This window comes from Carcharodon carcharias, chromosome 5 (assembly GCF_017639515.1).
Source record: "Carcharodon carcharias isolate sCarCar2 chromosome 5, sCarCar2.pri, whole genome shotgun sequence".
NCBI classification, from domain to species: Eukaryota; Metazoa; Chordata; class Chondrichthyes; order Lamniformes; family Lamnidae; genus Carcharodon; species Carcharodon carcharias.
The window spans coordinates 45,067,151-45,086,657 of NC_054471.1; the positions used below are offsets into that span (position 1 = coordinate 45,067,151).

At 42.6% G+C, this 19,507-nt stretch overlaps 2 protein-coding genes across 2 annotated transcripts in view; one reads left to right on the forward strand and one right to left on the reverse strand.

Moving 5' to 3' along the window:
* Window positions 1–17,426, forward strand: part of LOC121278154 (methyltransferase-like protein 24) — a 106,780-nt gene extending 89,354 nt beyond the window's left edge. Inside the window, exon 4 of the mRNA XM_041188270.1 lies at window positions 16,936–17,426. Within this exon, the coding sequence (XP_041044204.1) occupies window positions 16,936–17,184 (249 nt within the window). The 3' untranslated portion in view covers window positions 17,185–17,426. The remainder of the gene's footprint in view (window positions 1–16,935) is intronic.
* cdc40 (cell division cycle 40 homolog (S. cerevisiae)) overlaps window positions 10,860–19,507 on the reverse strand; it is a 147,090-nt gene continuing 138,442 nt past the window's right edge. The window contains exons 14-15 of the mRNA XM_041188268.1: window positions 16,566–16,710; window positions 10,860–12,569 (exon numbers count right to left, since the gene is read on the reverse strand). Coding sequence (XP_041044202.1) covers window positions 12,392–12,569; window positions 16,566–16,710 — 323 coding nt within the window. The 3' untranslated portion in view covers window positions 10,860–12,391. The remainder of the gene's footprint in view (window positions 12,570–16,565; window positions 16,711–19,507) is intronic.

A 19,507-nucleotide genomic window follows, 5' to 3' on the forward strand; every position in this document is an offset into this window, starting at 1 on the left:
AAGTGGTAACATTGGAGGAGAGGATTCATGATCTCAGGTGTTGAACTCAATATTAAGTCCAGAAGGCTGTAAAGTGTCTAATTGGAAGATGAGGCGCTGTTCCTCCACTTTGCGTTGGATGTGTTGAAATTGCAACAGGAAGGTCTGGATCATGCTCGCGGACTGAGCAAAGGTGTTCCGCAAAGCAGTCACCCAGTCTGTGTTTAGTCTCCCCACTGTAGCGGAGACTGCATTGAGAGCAAGAATACAGTAGACCAAATTGAAGGATAAAAACAAAAAAACTGCGGATGCTGGAAATCCAAAACAAAAACAAAAACAGAATTACCTGGAAAAACTCAGCAGGTCTGGCAGCATCGGCGGAGAAGAAAAGAGTTGACGTTTCGAGTCCTCATGACCCTTCGACAGAACTTGAGTTCGAGTCCAAGAAAGAGTTGAAATATAAGCTGGTTTAAGGTGTGTGTGTGGGGGGCGGAGAGAGAGAGAGAGAGAGAGAGGTGGGGGGGGGGTGTGGTTGTAGGGACAAACAAGCAGTGATAGAAGCAGATCATCAAAAGATGTCAACCACAATGGTACAAAAGAACACATAGGTGTTAAAGTTAAAGTTGGTGATAAAAAAGAACACATAGGTGTTAAAGTTGGTGATATTATCTAAACGAATGTGCTAATTAAGAATGGATGGTAGGGCACTCAAGGTATAGCTCTAGTGGGGGTGGGGAGAGCATAAAAGATTTTAAGATATTTAAAAATAATGGAAATGGGTGGGAAAAGGAAAATCTTTATAATTTATTGGAAAAAAAGGAAGGGGGAAACAGAAAGGGTTGGGGATGGGGGAGGGAGCTCACGACCTAAAGTTGTTGAATTCAATATTCAGTCCAGAAGGCTGTAAAGTGCCTAGTCGGAAGATGAGGTGTTGTTCCTCCAGTTTGCGTTGGGCTTCACTGGAACAATGCAGCAAGCCAAGGCCAGACATGTGGGCAAGAGAGCAGGGTGGAGTGTTAAAATGGCAAGCAACAGGGAGGTTTGGGTCATTCTTGCAGACAGACCGCAGGTGTTCTGCAAAGCGGTCGCCCAGTTTACGTTTGGTCTCTCCAATGTAGAGGAGACCACATTGGGAGCAACGAATGCAGTAGACTAAGTTGGGGGAAATGCAAGTGAAATGCTGTTTCACTTGAAAGGAGTGTTTGGGTCCTTGGACGGTGAGGAGAGAGGAAGTGAAGGGGCAGGTATTGCATCTTTTGCGTGGGCATGGGGTGGTGCCATAGGAGGGGGTTGAGGAGTAGGGGGTGATGGAGGAGTGGACCAGGGTGTCCCGGAGGGAGCGATCCCTATGGAATGCTGATAGGGGGGGTGAAGGGAAGATGTGTTTGGTGGTGGCATCATGCTGGAGTTGGCGGAAATGGCGGAGGATGATCCTTTGAATGCGGAGGCTGGTGGGGTGATAAGTGAGGACAAGGGGGACCCTATCATGTTTCTGGGAGGGAGGAGAAGGCGTGAGGGCGGATGCGCGGGACATGGGCCGGACAAAATTGAAGGAGGTACAGCTTGAAGTGCTGCATTGGGGAGACTAAACTTAGTCTAGACTAAACGCAGACTGGGTGACCGCTTTGCGGAACACCTTTGCTCAGTCTGCAAGCATGACTCAGACCTTCCTGTCCCTTGCCATTTCAACACTCCATCCTGCTCTCATGCCCACATGTCCGTCCTTGGCCTCCTGCAATGTTGCAGTGAAGCTTGACACAAACGGGAGGAATAGCACCTCATTTTCTGATCGGGTACTTTACCGCCTTCTGGACTTAACATTGGCCTGAAATTTGCAGTCATCAGGCATCTCCAACAGCGATTGGCCACCACCCGCAATTTCACGCTGGCTGGCCAATTAATGGCCAGCCAGCGTGAAACGTGCCCTGAGAAAGGATCAGCACTGCCGGTGGGGGTAGGAAGAGGGTGGGCACCGGTGTCTCCGCAGGTGCTGGTGGGCGCTTCCCCTGAGCTCCCTGAAGGCAGACAGGTACCTCAGGGAGCTGCAGACCTCCAAATAATAAAAGAAAGCACAAAAATGTTTCAAAAACTGTCCATGCAGCACAATCAAGCACCAGAAGGGATATCTCATTTAAAAAAAGTCCCCAAATATTTCTTTTTATTTTAAATCCTAGCTCAGATTTTGTCCCGCCCTTGGATGAGGTTTCATCGAAAATGTAAAGCCCACCTGGTCGATTGGCCTGTCCGCCAACCGTATGGTTATTTTTTTTTCTCTAGATTTGTCGAGTTTTACTTGGAGCTGGTGCGCTTGGTCACCGCCTTCATGCCATCCGACACGGCGTGCTTGGCCAATTCCCCGGGCAGTAGCAGGCGCATGGCGTTCTGGATCTCCCGGGAGCTGATGGTGCTGCGCTTGTTGGAATGGGCCAGGCGGGAAGCCTCGCCCGCAATGCGCTCGAAAGTGTCATTGACAAACAAGTTCATGATTCTCATGGTCTTGGAAGAGTTGCCGGTGTCGGGGGTGAATCTGCTTCATCACTTTGTAGATGTAAATGGAGTAACTCTCCTTCCTGGCTTTCTTCCTCTTCTGGCTGCTCTACGGTGGGGCCTTCTTAATGATTTTCTTGGCACCTTTCTTGCCAGCCCCTGCCTGCTTGCCCTTTGCCATTTTGACTTTAACCTTCAGATCACAAAGGATGGGCCATGAAAAATTGTTTACAATTGGGCCGTTAATGAGCTGAATTGCCTGCTTAATTGTTGGCGGGTGATCTTCCAACTTTAGTACAGGCCCGCCGAGCAAAATATCGCGCGAGTGCCATGTGACGTCGGGACGCACACCTGACGTTATGTCGGGTTGGGCGTGCACCCACCACGGGGCCTAAGTTCTGGCCATTGAGTTCAACCACTTCAGACCATGAATTCCCTCCTCCATCTATACCCCCTTTTTAATGCAATTTAAAAAAATTTTTAAATCCTTTTTCCCCACACGCCCCCTACCCAACCACCGACAGGGCCATCTGTTACTTGTTTCTAAGCTGTGCTTTCACAGAGCTGATCCTTGTTTGGCTATTAACATTCTGCTATCTTACCTTTATACCACTAACAGCACTTTCCTTACACTACCATTAACACTCCCTTTGTCTTGTGTCCATGGCATCTTTGTCAATCTCTCCATCGCTCCCACCTATCCCTCACCTTCTATTTTGCTTCACCCGCTCTTAAACAGTATAATATCTATCACATTTCTACTTCTCTTTAGCTCTGAAGAAGTCATACAGACTTGAAACGTTAACTCTGTTTCTCGCTCCACAGATACTGCCAGATCCGCTGAGTTTTTCCAGCATTTTCTGTTTTTACCCCAGAAAAACTTTTTGTGGAGGAAGGGGGCATGGCTGAGTGAGTACTATACATCTGTCTTCTTTAGAGAAGAGGATGCTACCAAAGTAGCAGGAAAGGAGGAGTCAGTAGTGATATTGGATCTGATTTTGAAAAAAGACAAAGAGAGAGGTACAAAAGTGTCGTCCATTCTTCAGGTAGAAAAGCCAACTGATCCAGATGGGATCTATCGTATATTATTGAGGAAATTAGGGGTGGAAATTATGAACGTTCTTGTCACCTTTTTTTAATCTTCCTTGGATGTGGGAGTGATGCCAGAAGACTGGAGGATTTCAATGTGACACCCTTGTTTAAAAAGTGCACAGAGATAAACACAGCATGCCAGTCTGCCTAACATCAGTAGATTCAATAAACTGGGATAAAATTATTGGAAAAGTATGGGCTTAAGGATGAAAGTCAGCATGGATTTGTTAAAGGCAAATCATATTTGATTAAATTATTTCACAAAGTACCACAGAATAGACTTTTTAACAGAAGTTAAACCCATGAGATTAAAGGGGCTGTGGCAAGATGAATTCAAGGGCTAAGAGACAGAAAACAGAGCAGTGGTGAATGGTTGTTTTTCAGACTGTAGGGATATATACAGTAGTGTTCTCCTTGGCATGGTATTTGGATCATTGCTCTTTTTGATATATATTAATGACCTGAACTTGGGTATACAGAGCAAAATTTTAAAATTTGCAGATGACATGAAACTCAGAAATCCAGTAAACAATCTGAATCCAGTAATGGACTTCAGGAGGTTGCAGAAAGACTGGTAAAATGGGCAGACATGTTCAATTCAGGGCACCACATTTTAGAAAGGACTTCAAGGTCTTAGAAATGTGATGTAGCAGAGATTCACCAGAATGGTACTGGGAATGAGAGAGCTGAGTTATATGGAGGGACTGAAGAAGCTGGTGTTGTTTTCCTTAACACAAAGAAGCTTGAGGAGATTTGATAGAGATGTTCAAAATCATGAATGGTTTAGATGAAGGAGAAACTATTTCCAATGGCAGGAGGGTGACTATCGAACACAGACATACGATTGGCAAAAGAAAGAAAAAATGACAGGAGCAAGCATTTTTTTCACAGTGAATTGTGGTGATCTGAAAAGGGATTGCTGAAAAGTTGGTGGAAGCAGATTCAATGGTAACATTCAAAAGAATACTGAATAAAGTTGAAAGAAAAAAATAATTGAAGGACTATGGGGAAAAAGCAGTAGAGTGGGATTAATTAGATCGCTCCATCAAAGACCCAACACAAGTAAGATCAGCCAAATGGCCTCCTTCTGTGCTGTATCACTCTATGTAGATGTTTTCATGGTGAGGAGAAAAAATGAGGACTTAAAAATGTTTTGTTTATGAATTTAACATGTTTCTTTACTTTCAGAATTTTTAAAAATAATTATTCATTCACAGGATTTGGGCTGGCAAGCCTAGTATTTATTACCCATCCCTAGTTGTCCTTGAAAAAGTGGTGGTGAGCCTCCTTCTTGAACCGCTGCAGTCTTGGTGGTGAAGTTACTCACACGGTGCTCCTAGGGATGGAGTTCCAGGATTTTGATCTGGTGATAATGACAAACCTGGATTTATTTCGAAGTCAGGATGGTGTGTAACTTTGAGGGGAATTTGGATGTGGTGTTTCCATACAGCTGCTGTCCTTGTCTTTCTTGGTGGTAGAGATCACGGGTTTGGGGCGGTGGAGAGGGTGAGCTGTCACCCTGTTGCCTACCTCCAGAAGTCTTCCCTTTAGCCTTATCACCTTGTTTTCAAAAACCGACTTAAGCCCTTTCTTCACTCTGCTTCCTTGCACTCCACCCACCACCCCTGCTTCTGCTGTGTCCTCTTGTTTTCTACAATCCCATCAAATGCTGAGATCTTGCTGTACCTAATGAGTCCCTATGTATATTGCTGTTGTTGCAGAACATTTTGCTTTCTTATTCAGTGAGTTCTTCACCTGAAAATCTAGGTAAAGTCCTTTGCTTTGGAAGGTTGGCCTTGGAACAAAAAACTACATTATTACAACCTGCTGACTCAATCTTACTAGGTCATTCTGAAGCTAATGAAATCCAAACAGACCTCATGGGGAAAAGGGCCTGGATTCTCCACTTGGATATACTGTTTTTTCTTGGCGCATTTCACCCTAAATTGTTGTAACCTACACAAAAGATCAGAGCATTTTAAGTGCAGGTTATGTTCAGTTTCTGTAACCTTTTGCGCTGGTTGAAAGAATATTGTACTGGAAGCCAGCCCCATCCACAAAACCAGCCATGCCACCTCCCCCACCCATTGAATTAGTCACCTTCAGGAGTTTGTTAATTAAGCTCATTTGCAGACCACTGAGGATGCTTAAAAATTATGGAATGGTTATAACACAGATGGAGGCCATTTGACCCATCATGTCCATACCAGCTGTCTGTAAGAGCAACTCGACTAATTCCATTCCTCTGCCTTTTCCCCATAGCCCTGCAAATCCTCTTTCTTCGGATAATTATCAAATTTCCTTTCAAAAGCCACAATTGAATTTGCCTTCTCCAGATCCTAAATACTCATATTCTCTCTTGTTGCCTCTGGTTCTATTAAGCTGCTTCTTTTGGGTGCAGGGACACTAGTAGATATATTGTAAAAACTTTTGAATGTATGCTTTTAAAATTTATAAACTATTGTAATCCAACATAAAAAACTATACAGAACCATTTGCTAGTCAAGTAATTTGCAGTTATTTAAAATCAGGTTATTCAGTTGGTGGACCAGACACTGATTCAAATAAATCTGTTTTCAGTTCTATTAGTCAAACTCCTTCAAAGTTACCACTCTTAACTATATCAAGGAATATTTTCTTAAAGCAAGAATCATGTTCTAAAAGGGTAACTGATTGCACTGGTTCGTGCCAGTTTTTTGCATTTGGCAGTATGATTGCTTGGGTAGAAGCTTAGGGGGAGAAAACACTTGTTGAAACGAACCCAGTTTTGGGTGCAGGTATCATTTTTGCATGTATCCTATCATTGTTCTGAATGTCCCGTCCAATCAGATCTTTTTCCACCTGGAGTTAAATTGAATCAAGTCATAAATTTGAAGCAGCACCATAGCAACTGGAGAGATATAAACTGCAGGGAACTGAGGACTCCAATGGGATTTTTGGAATAAAAACTCAATTGTCAGGCAAAGGAATTTTGCTCAGGGGCATAAAGCAGGAGATTCAAATCAGGCTTGTATAAACAGCTGATGCAAATCTCTTGCTTATTTCAGGTGGAATTCACACCTTCAATGCTCAGTGGCTCATGGCAGCTGTCAGCTTAAACCTTCCTGGAAAAGTTCACAGAACTCTGGTCCCAGTGGAGTGGGGTTTTTGTGAAAGTACAGGCAGGGCTAGTTAGATAAAGCAAAGTTGTATAAGCTTTATAGCTTTCTTTCTGTATGCAACTAAAATAGCTTCATTCAGGTTGTAAGAATATGGACAATGACAGCTCCGTTACTGTTATCAGCATCCATTAGAATTTGAGCTGCTTTAGCTACTTGTCATTTCAAGCTGAGCACAGTATTTGTGAAGCTCTATTTAACAAGTTCTATGAATTGACAGTGCAATGTCAAATGCTGGGGTTGGGGTGGCATAAGTAGGACATTTTTATCTTTCAACTGATTTTTTTTCCAACTGTTCAACTTCTTACCTCACACACACCATGTTAAATGAGGATACTACTATTTGGACTTCCTGTGACAAAAAAAGGAGCATTCTGCACTTTGTCAGAAAGTTCAATCTGTACAAGGAGGAGTGTACATGCAGAGGTGTGCTCTGAGATGAGGGGCTGGAACACCCCAAGGGGGGTTTTATAAAGAAGGTTGTAATAGACTAAGATATGAGTGATGCTCAGAATGAGACCGGGTTAAAGGTAATGGATTTCTGGATGTTGAGGTTTGTGTGGTGAGAGCCTGGCAAAGCCTTTAGAGTCCTGCGTCTAATGCACTGGGGCAAGCTGTCTCCAGGATGCTGTCTGAGCCGTGCTTGACTACTGGAAGATGCACAAGACTATCCAGATGAACCCTTCCCCATTTTTATTTAGCCCTGTGGTGAAATGCCTGACCGTTGATTTGTACCTCCTTATAAGAATCATCTGCATGTTGACATGAACCATTTGTGATGTACATCTTTGCCTTAGAATTACATGGGGTATGGTCCCTCCAGGAGAATGTCAGTTGGGCAGGGATTAGGAGAAGTTGTAGTAAAAAGGAAGCTCATGGCAGAAACGTCCATGGTTTCCTTGTGGGGTTCAGCGGTAGCTCCTCCTGATGCACTAGGGTCAAGATTTTCATTTGTGGGGTGGTTCCTCAATCTCGCACACCAGCCATTGTGGCAGTTTGCCATCATGATCCCAACCCCGAGCCATTTTAAGAGAGATCAGTTTGGGGCTGGAACAGTTAGTCACCACTTGAAGTCAATTAAGGGGACTCCCATACCAACTGAGATTTCCAAACCATGGATAGCCCTTCAAGGCGGCCTCATGATAGGAAAGGTAGAGTGGAGGGGTGGGAGGGTTGTGAATAATCCTGCACGGGATCTCCCCACCCCATTCGCACCACTCATGGCTGCTGGGCTACAGCTGCGGCCTGTAGAGGGGTTGCCCCTCCATGATCATGGCCAGGTAGCTGTGGCCATTTTAAATATAAAAACAACTTTGACTACTTCAGAGATTCTTCACGAATTGGCAGCTCCCAGTTCGGCTGCTGATGCATCAGTGTTGAAGGGCCTCTCATTGGCCCTCCAGCTTCGGAAGCCTGCATCCTTAATTGGACGGTGAGCCCACGACCTGGCCAGGAATTGACTGACCCTTTAAAAATTGAAGTGGGTGTGTCAGAAACAAGCTGTGCAGGGTTGGGACCTGGAACTGGTCCCAAAGTCAGGTTCCTGACCCTGGAATGGAAACTAAGAGAAAATTAAAACTTGCTTTGCAGGCCTTATTCTGCTCTGGCTGTTATTTCTGGCCAGCTTCTCCACAATAAGCTTAAGCACATTATGACAGAGCTAATAGCTCACATCATATTTTTATGAAATATATATATATATCATCATGGCTCCTTCCTAAAATTCCAAAAACTGGACAAAAGCTTTAAAATGCCTGAGGCCACGAATGGCTATGGCTTCCAAACAAAAGGTACTTTCTGGCAGTATCAGAGAAGATGATACCTCATTACGTCTGAAGAGACGATAATGACCGTGGGAGCTGCAGAAACCAATTTCAAAGGAAATTATACAAAGGCCATCTATATTTCCTAAACCAGGCCTGGCCAATGGAGGCTAATAGTCTGCTAGACAAAGGACCTCCTTTCAAATTCTTAACGGTTGAAACATTAACAATCTCAAGAATCCAGACATCCTTTGTCAAAGCCATAGTGGAGAAGGAGTCATGTGACATTATCTCCCACCACCCCGCCAAATGGAGGAACCTGTAATATTGCCTTGTGGAGCTGCAAAGCAGTCTGCCATCTTCCATCTAGCTAGCAGCAGCAGCTCAGAACAAGGGCTCGGTCCAGGTGAATGCCTGCCTGGCCCCCATCTACACTGTTTCTACTAGGACCTCTGAACTCCTATACCATTGCCTACTAGACTAATTCACCTCTACGGGCCTATCCCATTGTGGAAGTCATCTCGACTGGAAAAGTGAATTATCCAGCATTAGTCTACAGCCTGCAGACCTCTGTGAAGGAATGCACCACTGGACTTTGATTCTGGACTCATGTGAAACAATAATTCTTTATTCTGTGGTCTCTGCCCTGTAAATCCTTTTTCTATCCCCCTCATTTATTGTATGAATGAAAAGGAGGCTCTGTTGCAACCCTCCTCTCGTGTTTGAGTGTGCACAAATAAACTACCCCTTTAAGTTTGTCCTATATTGAGTTTGTTGTGGGGTTATTAACAGAAATTGGATCACACCAAAACTGAGGAGTTGGGAAATACACTACCGCCCATAAAGAGGGAAATCAAAATCGAAACGCCTTTCTGTTTACGGATGGGTGGTGAGAGGAGAAATCAGCACTCTTTAAATTAAAGCCCCCTCCTGTCCGTAAAAACATAATCTAAGCTGCAGTACTGAGGGAGTGCTGCTTCTGCGCAGGTACAATGATTTGGTTGAGATGCCAAAGCAGGCCTAGTCCGCTTGATCAGATAGGTGTGGAAGAGCCCTTGGTACCATTTAAAGAACAGACAGTTCTCCAATACTGGCTGATACATGGCTTTCAATTACCAAAAAGAGATTATCTGGTCAATCATTACTCACTGTTCATTGAGTATTGTCATTGTCATGCACAATCTGGCTGCTGTATTTGTTTACAATAGTACTGGCACTCCAAAACTAATTCATTGGCTATGAACTGCTATGAGGTCCTCAGAGTGTGCAAGATGCTATATAAGGTCAGTTTCTTTCTTTCTAAATGTTAGGTTGGTTGTAATGGCACTTTATAAATAAAACACACTAGACTTTTAATAATCATTTCACCATTTCTCTGTAGTAACAGTCCAGACGATCACCCTATCATCAGCAATCATTGCATTACTTTGATATATTTTTATAAAATATAACTTTTAGAAAAAGCATTAAGTGAACTGGTGAACACTCCAAATATAGCCTTTTAAAAAGCATTTACTTTAGATGGGACAAAAGGAGAAATTGCCAAAAAAGCACATACCAGTGACCCTGCTGCTTTCTTTAGACTTGTGCTGGGTAAATATTTATACGGAAAACCTTGTGCTTTTGAATGCATTTGTTTCAACATTGGTTTTCTTTTCTTTCTTCTACCCACAAACCAGAGGAAATGGTTTGGTTTCTCAGTCTTTGTGCATTCTCTGCCTCAGCTCTGACATTGATCAACTTGACAAATCATCACAATACCAGCACATTTGTCTTATTTATGGCCTCTGCAAATGAAAGCCTATTACCCTTCACAAATGCGAACTTATTCGGTCCATCAGATGAGATCATACAAGATATCATGGAAGCCTGTATGCTGACTGACCTGTCAGGATATTAAAATCTGTATCAAATTACAAAGATTTGAACTTCCAATATACCATTCAAAGTGCACAATGATTAATAACTGTCCAGATCATAACCTCTTTTGCAACTGAGATTTATAAAAGTCAAATGGCTGTTTTCAGCAGATAAAGGTTCAAGTGCAATTTCCCTCCATAAAATGCTTTCTTTATGCCTGTCAAAATTGACTGCCTGGCATTTTATTGTGAACCCTGGCCTTTCATACTGTCAGCTTTAAACTGACACTGGAAACCTACATGCCTCTGAAACAAATGCATTCACACACATATACACACACAATAATATAGAAAATTATGTTTATTAGGGATGCACTGTACACCAAAGAAGCCACTGTAATTTCAAAAAAAGCTTCGAACTCAACTTACTGTCAAGTCTGCACGGTTCACCGATGTAAAAAAATACTCATTAATCATGCAGCACAAAAATAATTTAAAGACTTCTGTTGGAGACCTGCAAATGGCAGCAAGGATTGTTTTTATTTTCAATTCCACACTCACCTTGCAACTTTCTGTAAAAATCAAGATACTTGAAATTCTGCTCTCTGGTTCAACCAGCATTCAGTTTTACAGAAATATAAAGAGGAAATACTCTGCAGCTCAGGTAGCACCTGCGGAAAGAGAAACAATTAATGTTTCAGGTCAATGACTTTCTTCAGAACTGGAAAATGTTATGTAACATTTTCCAGGTGTGGTGAAAGGTCATTGACTTGAAGCATTTAACTCAGATTCTTCCTCCACAGATGCTGCTTGATTTGCTCAGTATTTTCAGCGGTTTCCATTTATTTTTCAGGTTTCCAATAATTTATTTTAACTTTGTTTCGGTTATACAAAAGTTTTTCACATTTCACTAAAACTCGTGAAGTTATGTAATGAGCTCTCTGTACAAATGGTCTCCATTGTATAAAGGGTCACCACTTCATTGGAAGTCAAATTCCTCTTGCAGGATTCATGTAACAGAATATACAGGTTTATGGCTAGGACCTGAATAATTCAGCAATAGGGATAAGCAGAAAAAAAATCCTTTAATACAAACATTTCTGGTCCATACAAGCAATAGTAGTTTTGAAATGGTCAATAATTTAATTTCTGAATGATATATGTAGCTCACTATTTCAACAGAAAGTTAAAGAATGGTCACTTTTGACAATGAGACACTATGGTGGTCAGTAGAATCAGTGTTTTTCGCTGTAATTGATGGTCTTCTAACAGAATTGCATCCTCAGAATTATTCATTTCAAAGTTTTATGTTCATATTTCATTAAAAGGCAATGAATTATGGAGAATGCAGGCATTATCCAGTTTTCATTAAAAATATATTGATTTTATAGAAGAAAACACCATAAAATTATCAAGAGAATGGTACCTCATTGCTCATTGAAGTCATACATTAGATGCAGTTACATCAAACAATGGTTCTACACTCCAAAGGCAGCAGGTTCTTTGAAAATACTGCAGTCCTCTGAGAATTCTTTTAACTGCTTTGGCCTAAGGGCATTGTATAATTGTACAGTCTTTGCGATGAGGGACTTTTCATCACCAATATTTGGACTTCTGATGTTATACATTGAGAATCTCTTTTATCTTGCATTTTCAGTTTGTGGCTACAGCTTCCTCAGAACTAAACGATAATATATGATTGGGAGTTGCAAGCAGCACTGAAGGATTTGAAATCTGTTCACAGATTCTGAAATGAACCTGTTAAAAACTGTTAACCTGGAAATTTCTTTTGGTTGTGATTGTTTTGCTGGAACTTTTCTTTTAAACATAACTTACAACAAAAAGATTATTCAAATTTATGGAAGTGTCAAAGGATACTCTTGTGTATTGAACCTTTCAGGTTAATATGCAGCCAACTCTCCCTGAGCCCATATCTTCAGCCAGCAAGGAGGGCAACAAGTAGCTGGTGAGAGAGCACTTCTCAAGGAACCCAAACACAATTTCTCTGAAGAGCCTTGATACCAAGTAAATCTAAAAATTCCAAGATCTCCCATCAGTCCCACAGTTTGATCTGCCCGTCCCAGCCACACGTGATGACTTTGGATGTTTCATGTGGATGCCAGATTGCACTAATGCAGACTTTATCATGTGCTTTGATTCGACTGTAAAGTTTGGTCGTCTTCCAGTCCCAGATATTGAGTTTTCCATCAGCATCCCCTGAGGCAACATAACTGTTTGTACAAAAAGAATTTTAGAATGCATGGAAAAACTTGTTTCAAAATAGATTCAAAATAGGCTACTAGATGTATTACAATGCACAGACACTAAAATAAATACTTGTACAAATTCTTCCAGTGACCAAGGTTTAGTTCTTGCTCTTTCTATAAAATGAATTCACGTGGACATACTGCATTTAAGTTTAGGCAACTGTATAATTCATCATTTAAATATGGATTTTAAGGAAGCTGTGAAACAAGAAGCTCTGTGGAAATAGATACCTAGCGATGCAAGACACAAGGGACCTCAAGAACAATGCGCTATTGTTGAGCATTTTCAAAATGACATGCTCCTAGTCAACACCTTCTGAAGTCAATTGCTGAACATTAACTATGTTTCATTTTCACATTTGTTCTAAACTGCAATAGCTTTAAACAGAATGTTCCGATAACTGTCATCAGTATTGGAACAGGAGGGATCTGTATCGTTGGGACGGTCTCCACCTGAACCGATCTAGGACCAATGTTCTAGCGAAAAGGGTAAATAGGGTGGTCAATAGGACTTTAAACTAGAGAGGGTGGGGGGGGGGGGGGGGGGGGGGGGGTAAAACTCCAAGAAGTATGACTAATGGGAAACGAAGCAGCAGGTTAGTGTTTGTGTGTGTGTGTGTGTGTGTGTGTGTGTGTGTGTGTGTGTGTGTGTGTGTGTGTGGGGGTGGTGGATTCAACTTCATGGAAAATTATGAAAAAACTGAAAAGAAAGGAGAGCCCAGGAGAGGCTATTAAAGTCCCCAGAACACAAAATAGGACAGAGTGTTTGGAAAGGGCTATGAATCTAACTTCAAGCACATCAGATAAAGGGACGACAATGAGAAAGGGGATTGGAAATACAGGACTAAAGGTGTTGTATCTGAATGCACACAGTATACAAAATAAGGTAAATGAGCTTCTGGTGCAGATTGAAATTGGCAGGTATGATGTGGTGGGCATCACAGAGACATGGCTGCAAGGATCAGGATTGGGAGCTAAATATCCAAGGATATACATCCTATCGAAAAGATAGGCAGGTTGGCAGAGGGGGAAGGGTTGCTTTGTTAGTAAGAAATGAAATTAAATCGATAGCAAGAAATGATGTAGGGTCAGATGATGTAGAATCTGGGGAGAGCTGAGGAAACGCAAAGGTAAAAAAACCATAATGGGAGTTATGTACAGGCCTCCGAACACTAGTCAGGATGTGGGGCACAAGATACACCAGGAGATAGAAAAGGCATGTAAGAAAGGCAAGGTTACAGTGATCATGGGGGATCTCAATATGCAGGTAGACTGGGAAAATCAGGTTGGTAGCGGATCCCAAGAAAAGGAATTTGTGGGATGTCTATGAGCTGGCTTTTTGGAACAGCTTGTGGTGGAGCCCACTAGGGAACAGGCAATTCTAGATTTAGTGATATGTAATGAGGCAGATTTGATAAGGGAGCTTAAGGTGAAGGAACCCATAGGAGGAAGTGACCATAAAATGATAGAATTTACCCTGCAATTTGAGAGGAAAAAGCTGGAATCAGATGTAATGGTATTACAGTTGAATAAAGGCAACTACGGAGGCATGAGGGAGGAGCTGGCCAGAATTGACTGGGAGATGAGCCTAGCAGGAAAGACAGTGGAACAGCAATGGCAGGAGTTTCTGGGAATAATTTGGGAGACACAGCAAAAATTCAACCCTAGGAAGAAGAAGCATACTAAAGGGAGGATGAGGCAACCATGGCTGACAAGGGAAGTCAGGGACAGCATAAAAGCTAAAGAGAAAGCATACAATACGGTGAAGAGCAGTGGGAAACCAGGGGATTGGGAAGCCTACAAAGACCAACAGAGGACAACTAAAAAAGAAATAAGGAGGGAGAAGATTAAATATGAGGGTAAACTAGCCAGTAATATAAAAGAAGATTGCAAGAGTTTTTTAGATATATAAAGGGTAAGAGAGAGGCAAAAGTGGACATTGGGCCGCTGGAAAATGACGCTGGAGAAGTAGTAGTGGGGAACAAAGAAATGGCGGAGGAACTGAATAGGTACTTTGCGTCAGTCTTCACAGTGGAAGACACGAATAACATCCCCAAAGTTCAAGAGAGTCAGAAGGCCTTTGACAAGGTGCTGCACAGGAGGCTGCTCAGTAAGATAAGATCCCATGGTATTAGAGGCAAGGTATTAGCATGGATAGAAGATTGACTGTCTGGCAGGAGGCAGAGAGTGGGGATAAGGGAGTCCTTCTTAGGATGGCAGCCGGTGACTAGTGGAGTTCCGCAGGGGTCAGTGTTGGAACCACAACTTTTCATTTTATACATTAATGATCTAGATGAAGGAACTAAGGGCATTCTGGCTATGTTTGCAGATGATACAAAGATAGGTGGAGGGACAGGTAGTATTGAGGAGGCGGGGAGGCTGCAGAAGCATTTGGACAGGTTAGGAGAATGGGCAAAGAAGTGACAGATGGAATACAACGTGGGGAAGTGTGAGGTCATGCACTTTGGTAGGAAGAATAGAGGCATAGATTATTTTCTAAATGGGGAGAGAATTCAGAAATCTGGAGTGCAAAGGGACTTGGGAGTCCTAGTCCAGAATTCTCTTAAGGTTAACTTGCAGGTTGAGTCGGTAGTTAGGAAGGCAAATCTAATGTTGGCATTTATTTCGAGAGGACTAGAATATAAAAGCAGGGATGTGCTGCTGAGGCTTTATAAGGCTCTGGTCAAACTACATTTAGAAAATTGTGAGCAAATTTGGGCCCCGTATCTCAGGAAGGATGTTCTGGCCCTGGAGAGGGTCCAGAGGAGGTTCACAAGAACGATCCCAGGAATGAAAGGCTTAACATATGAGGAATGTTTGAGGACTCGATGGAGTTTAGACGGATGAGGGGGGATCTGATTGAAACTTACAGAATACTGAAAGGCCTGGATAAAGTGGACGTGGGGAAGATGTTTCCATTAGTAGGAGAGACTAGGACCCGAGGGCACAGCCTCAGAGTAAAGGGAAGACCTTTTAGAACAGAGATGGGGAGAAACTTCTTTAGCCAGATAGTGGTGAATCTATGGAATTCATTGCCACAGAAGACTGTGGAGGCTAGGTCATTGAGCGTATTTAAACCGAGATAGATAGATTCTTGATTGGTAAGGGGATCAAGGTTACGGGGAGAAGGCGGGAGAATGGGGTTGAGAAACTTATCAGCCATGATTGAATGGTGGAGCAGACTCGATGGGCTGAATGGCCTAATTTCTGCTCCTATGTCTTATGGTTTTATTCACATGACACCATTTTCAATGCAAAATTGAATCCTTGTATGCCTGCTAATAAGTCAGGCTAAGGAACAGAAACGTATCATTGTGAGTGGCTGTAAAAAAGAGAGTGTGGTTTCACCCTTTACCAAAGGTCAACTTAGTTCAAGCTTTAACATCACAAACAGCCAAAGTTAAAAAAACAATTCATTGATGGGATATGGGCAATACTGGCATGGCCAGCATTTATTGCTCAACCTTAATTGCCATCAAGAAGGTGGTGTTGAGCCGACTTTTTGAACTGCTGCATTTTGTGCGTTGAAGCACAGAGCTGTTAGGTCGGAAATTCCAGGATTTTGATCCAACAATGAAGAAGGAATAGTGATATATTTCCAAGTCAGGATGGTATGTGTCTTGGAGGGGAATTTGGAGACAGTAGTGCTCCCATGAGCCAGCTGCCCTTGTCCTTATAAATGGTAGAGGTTGCAGATTCAGATTCAGCCATGGAAGAAGCCTTGACGAATTGCTGCAGCCACAGTGCAACGTTGGTGGAGGGAGTGGAACATTTAAGGTGGCAGATTGGGTGTTGATCAAGCAGGCTGCTTTGGCCTGAATGCTGTTGAGCTTCTTGAAGGTTGTTGAAGCTGTACTCATCCAGGCCAGCGGAGAGTCTTCCATCGCATGAAAAATTATATTAAAGTACAACAGTGAAATAGAAATGAATTAACTATGAAGTTACAACTGAAAAACTCACCTCATATCAGGTGAAAAATCTACCTGACAGGCATAACCTGCCACCATATGGCCCTTGAAGATTTTTTTCTTGTTCAGTCTGAATCGGTTTTGAGCTCCAAAGATTAGAATTTGGTTGTCCATTGATTGACACGCCAACCACTTGCCTAGACAGGAAACAAAGGGGATATTAATCGGAATCAGGTATTTTTTTTTTTACAGGCATATGTTGCGCCTATCTATACAGGCAGATCCAAAAAGTGATATGCACATCAGTTCTATTGTTAAGCGAGCTAACAGCCATGTGTACATACTTCGTAAACTGAAATACCATTTCCTTTCAAGCAATGATCTTGTAACCACTTTTATATTTGCCCTATATTGGAATACAGGCCGCCTGGGTGGTCAAGTGGAATCACAAAGCAGCAAACGCAAAGCCATTGAGAGTGTTCAGAAAAGAGCTTGCAAAGTCATTCTCGGCCCTAACTACCATAGTTAGTCAGATGGTTTACACAACTGCGGTCTGGAGATACTCGACAACAAACACAATCAACTCTGCCGTTCTTTTGTCAGAACACTGCCCATCTCCAAACTTCATTATTTGTAATCTACAGACAGATCCCACAGTGAGTACCAGCTGAATTAGGATGTAAAGCAACAAGATTAAAGAATAACCCAGTGCCATATCTCATCTACACAATGAACAAACTCTAATGACTTTGAATCTTGAGAACTTAATTTGATGATTGGTACATTACTCTACTCTGTTCTTTCTACTGCTTTTTGCATTTTGCTTGGAATGATTGATTGTAAAGCTTGTCTCAATTCCAGCCTTGGTCAGGACAGAAGTTGATGCTTAAATAAACAAACCTTTGAATTGAAATTGAAAACTGAAATTAGTAAAAGTGTAAGAATACATCTCACTCAACAACAATTACTATTTAACGCTCATTGTAATCTCCTGCAAACACCAACTTTATATTATTTTCAAAAATAATGTTTGAATTTCTTTACCTCCCTCTATCCATTTTTCATAAACTACTAGGATTAGTAAACCAGTAAGAGGTGGGGAACAGGGATATACAAGAAATGTAAGCAGCCTAAAATGTAAACAGAACAGGGCAAGAGAACATGGGAAAAAATAAAGTAAGGGAGGACACTGATGGCAAGGGAATAAATAGTTACAAAACAGGATCTAAAAACATGGTTAAACATAAAGTGAGAGGAACTCCTATTAAAAATGAGTGAACACGTCTGTACAGCATCCACACAGCGTCCATAATAAAATGAGAGCTGGAGGGGCCAGACTTGGAAAGGATTACTGAGACATGGCTGCAGATAAATCAGGATTTGAAATTAAAAATTGCAGTGTATAACATATTTAGAAAAGAGGGGGATGGCGTAGATGTACTTATTCAAGATAACATAATGTCAGTAAAAAAAGATGCAGCGATCCTCAAGACAAAAATAGCATTTCTGATGGGGACAGACTCTCCTCCGCCCTTTCGCCATTGGCATAGTCCACCTTGATTGTCGTGGCGACAGAAGGTCCTCCTGCCAGTCAGTAGGAATCTTTTAACGGGGCAGGGCCCTCAAGGCCTCAACTGCACAAAGGACACCCGCCAAAGTCATCTATGGTAAGGGGACAAGCAGATCAGCGGCCTCTTTCCAGCGCAGCAGCAAGGAGAGCACTACACTGCAGCACATGGAAGAGAATTAAGCAAACTCCACAGTCAAACCATGTCACATGGATGCATTCTGTAGATGTTCTCATTAGATGGGCCATTGCCCATTTGTTAATAAACCTTCTAGTATCATCCCTTGTACAGAGGTTGAGTTTATCTATAATTGACTTATGAAACGTCTGGAGAAAAGATTTATGCATTTTCAGTAGTGAACGTTGGTTAAGATGCAACAATGCCTAAGGTATCGAGATGGTGAGTGTGCAGACAGGACTTTTTCAGTAAGATCGCAGTGTAGATGGAACGACATTGTGACACAGTTAGCACATGCATCTCAGAGGCCAAGAGTGCCTGACTTACTGGAACCTCTGCCTTATTAAGGCCACCTGTGTGACATGGCCATCCATGTGCTCCCTTGCAGGCCCTTGCACTTCTCTGTCAGGACGTTCCCTCACCTACTCTTCAACCTCAAGAGCAGAGAAATGCCCGTTATCTTGCGCCTCCTCTTCCTCCAGGGCATCCCCTCTCTAAAATGCAAGGTTATGCAGAACACAAAGCACAACGACCATCAGTGAAAATGTGGATGGTGCATACTGCAGTGCTCCTCCTGATTTATCCAGACATCAGGGATCAGGGACCTCACCTTTAGCAGTCCAACTGTCTGCTTGACGATGGCCATGGTCATGCTGTGGCTGTCGTTATAGCTCCTCTCCACATCTGTCCTAAGGGCCCTCAGCAGCATCATGGGCCATCTCTTCAAAGGGTACCCCTTGTCACCCAGAAGCCAACCATCCAGAGCATCAGGTCCATTTAACATATCTGGCACCTGGTGAGTTCTGGAGAATGTAGGAGTCATGGCTGCGTAATTCTTAGATTGTGGTCACATACCAACTGGACATTTAAAGAGTGATAGCCCTTCCTGTGAATAAATGTACACGGCTGGCCTGCAGGAACCTTTTACGGGAACATGACTACAGTCTATTGCTCCACGAACCCTGGGGGAAACCTGTGATCGCTGCAAAGCCTCTGGCTTGTTCAAGTTGACTGTGGCTGGCAATGGAAAATGCAATGTATTGACCTGCCCTCCGGAACATCGCATCGGTAAAGACCCTAATGCAGTGGTGAACAGCAGGCTGCATAATGTCACTGAGGTTTCCACAGGCAGCCTGAAAGGATCCAGTGGCAAAGAAATTCAGCGCAATAGTAGCCTTGATGGCTACTGACATTGAGTGACCACCCACACAGTTGGAAGCCATGTTCCCTGCCAGCATCTCACAGAGAA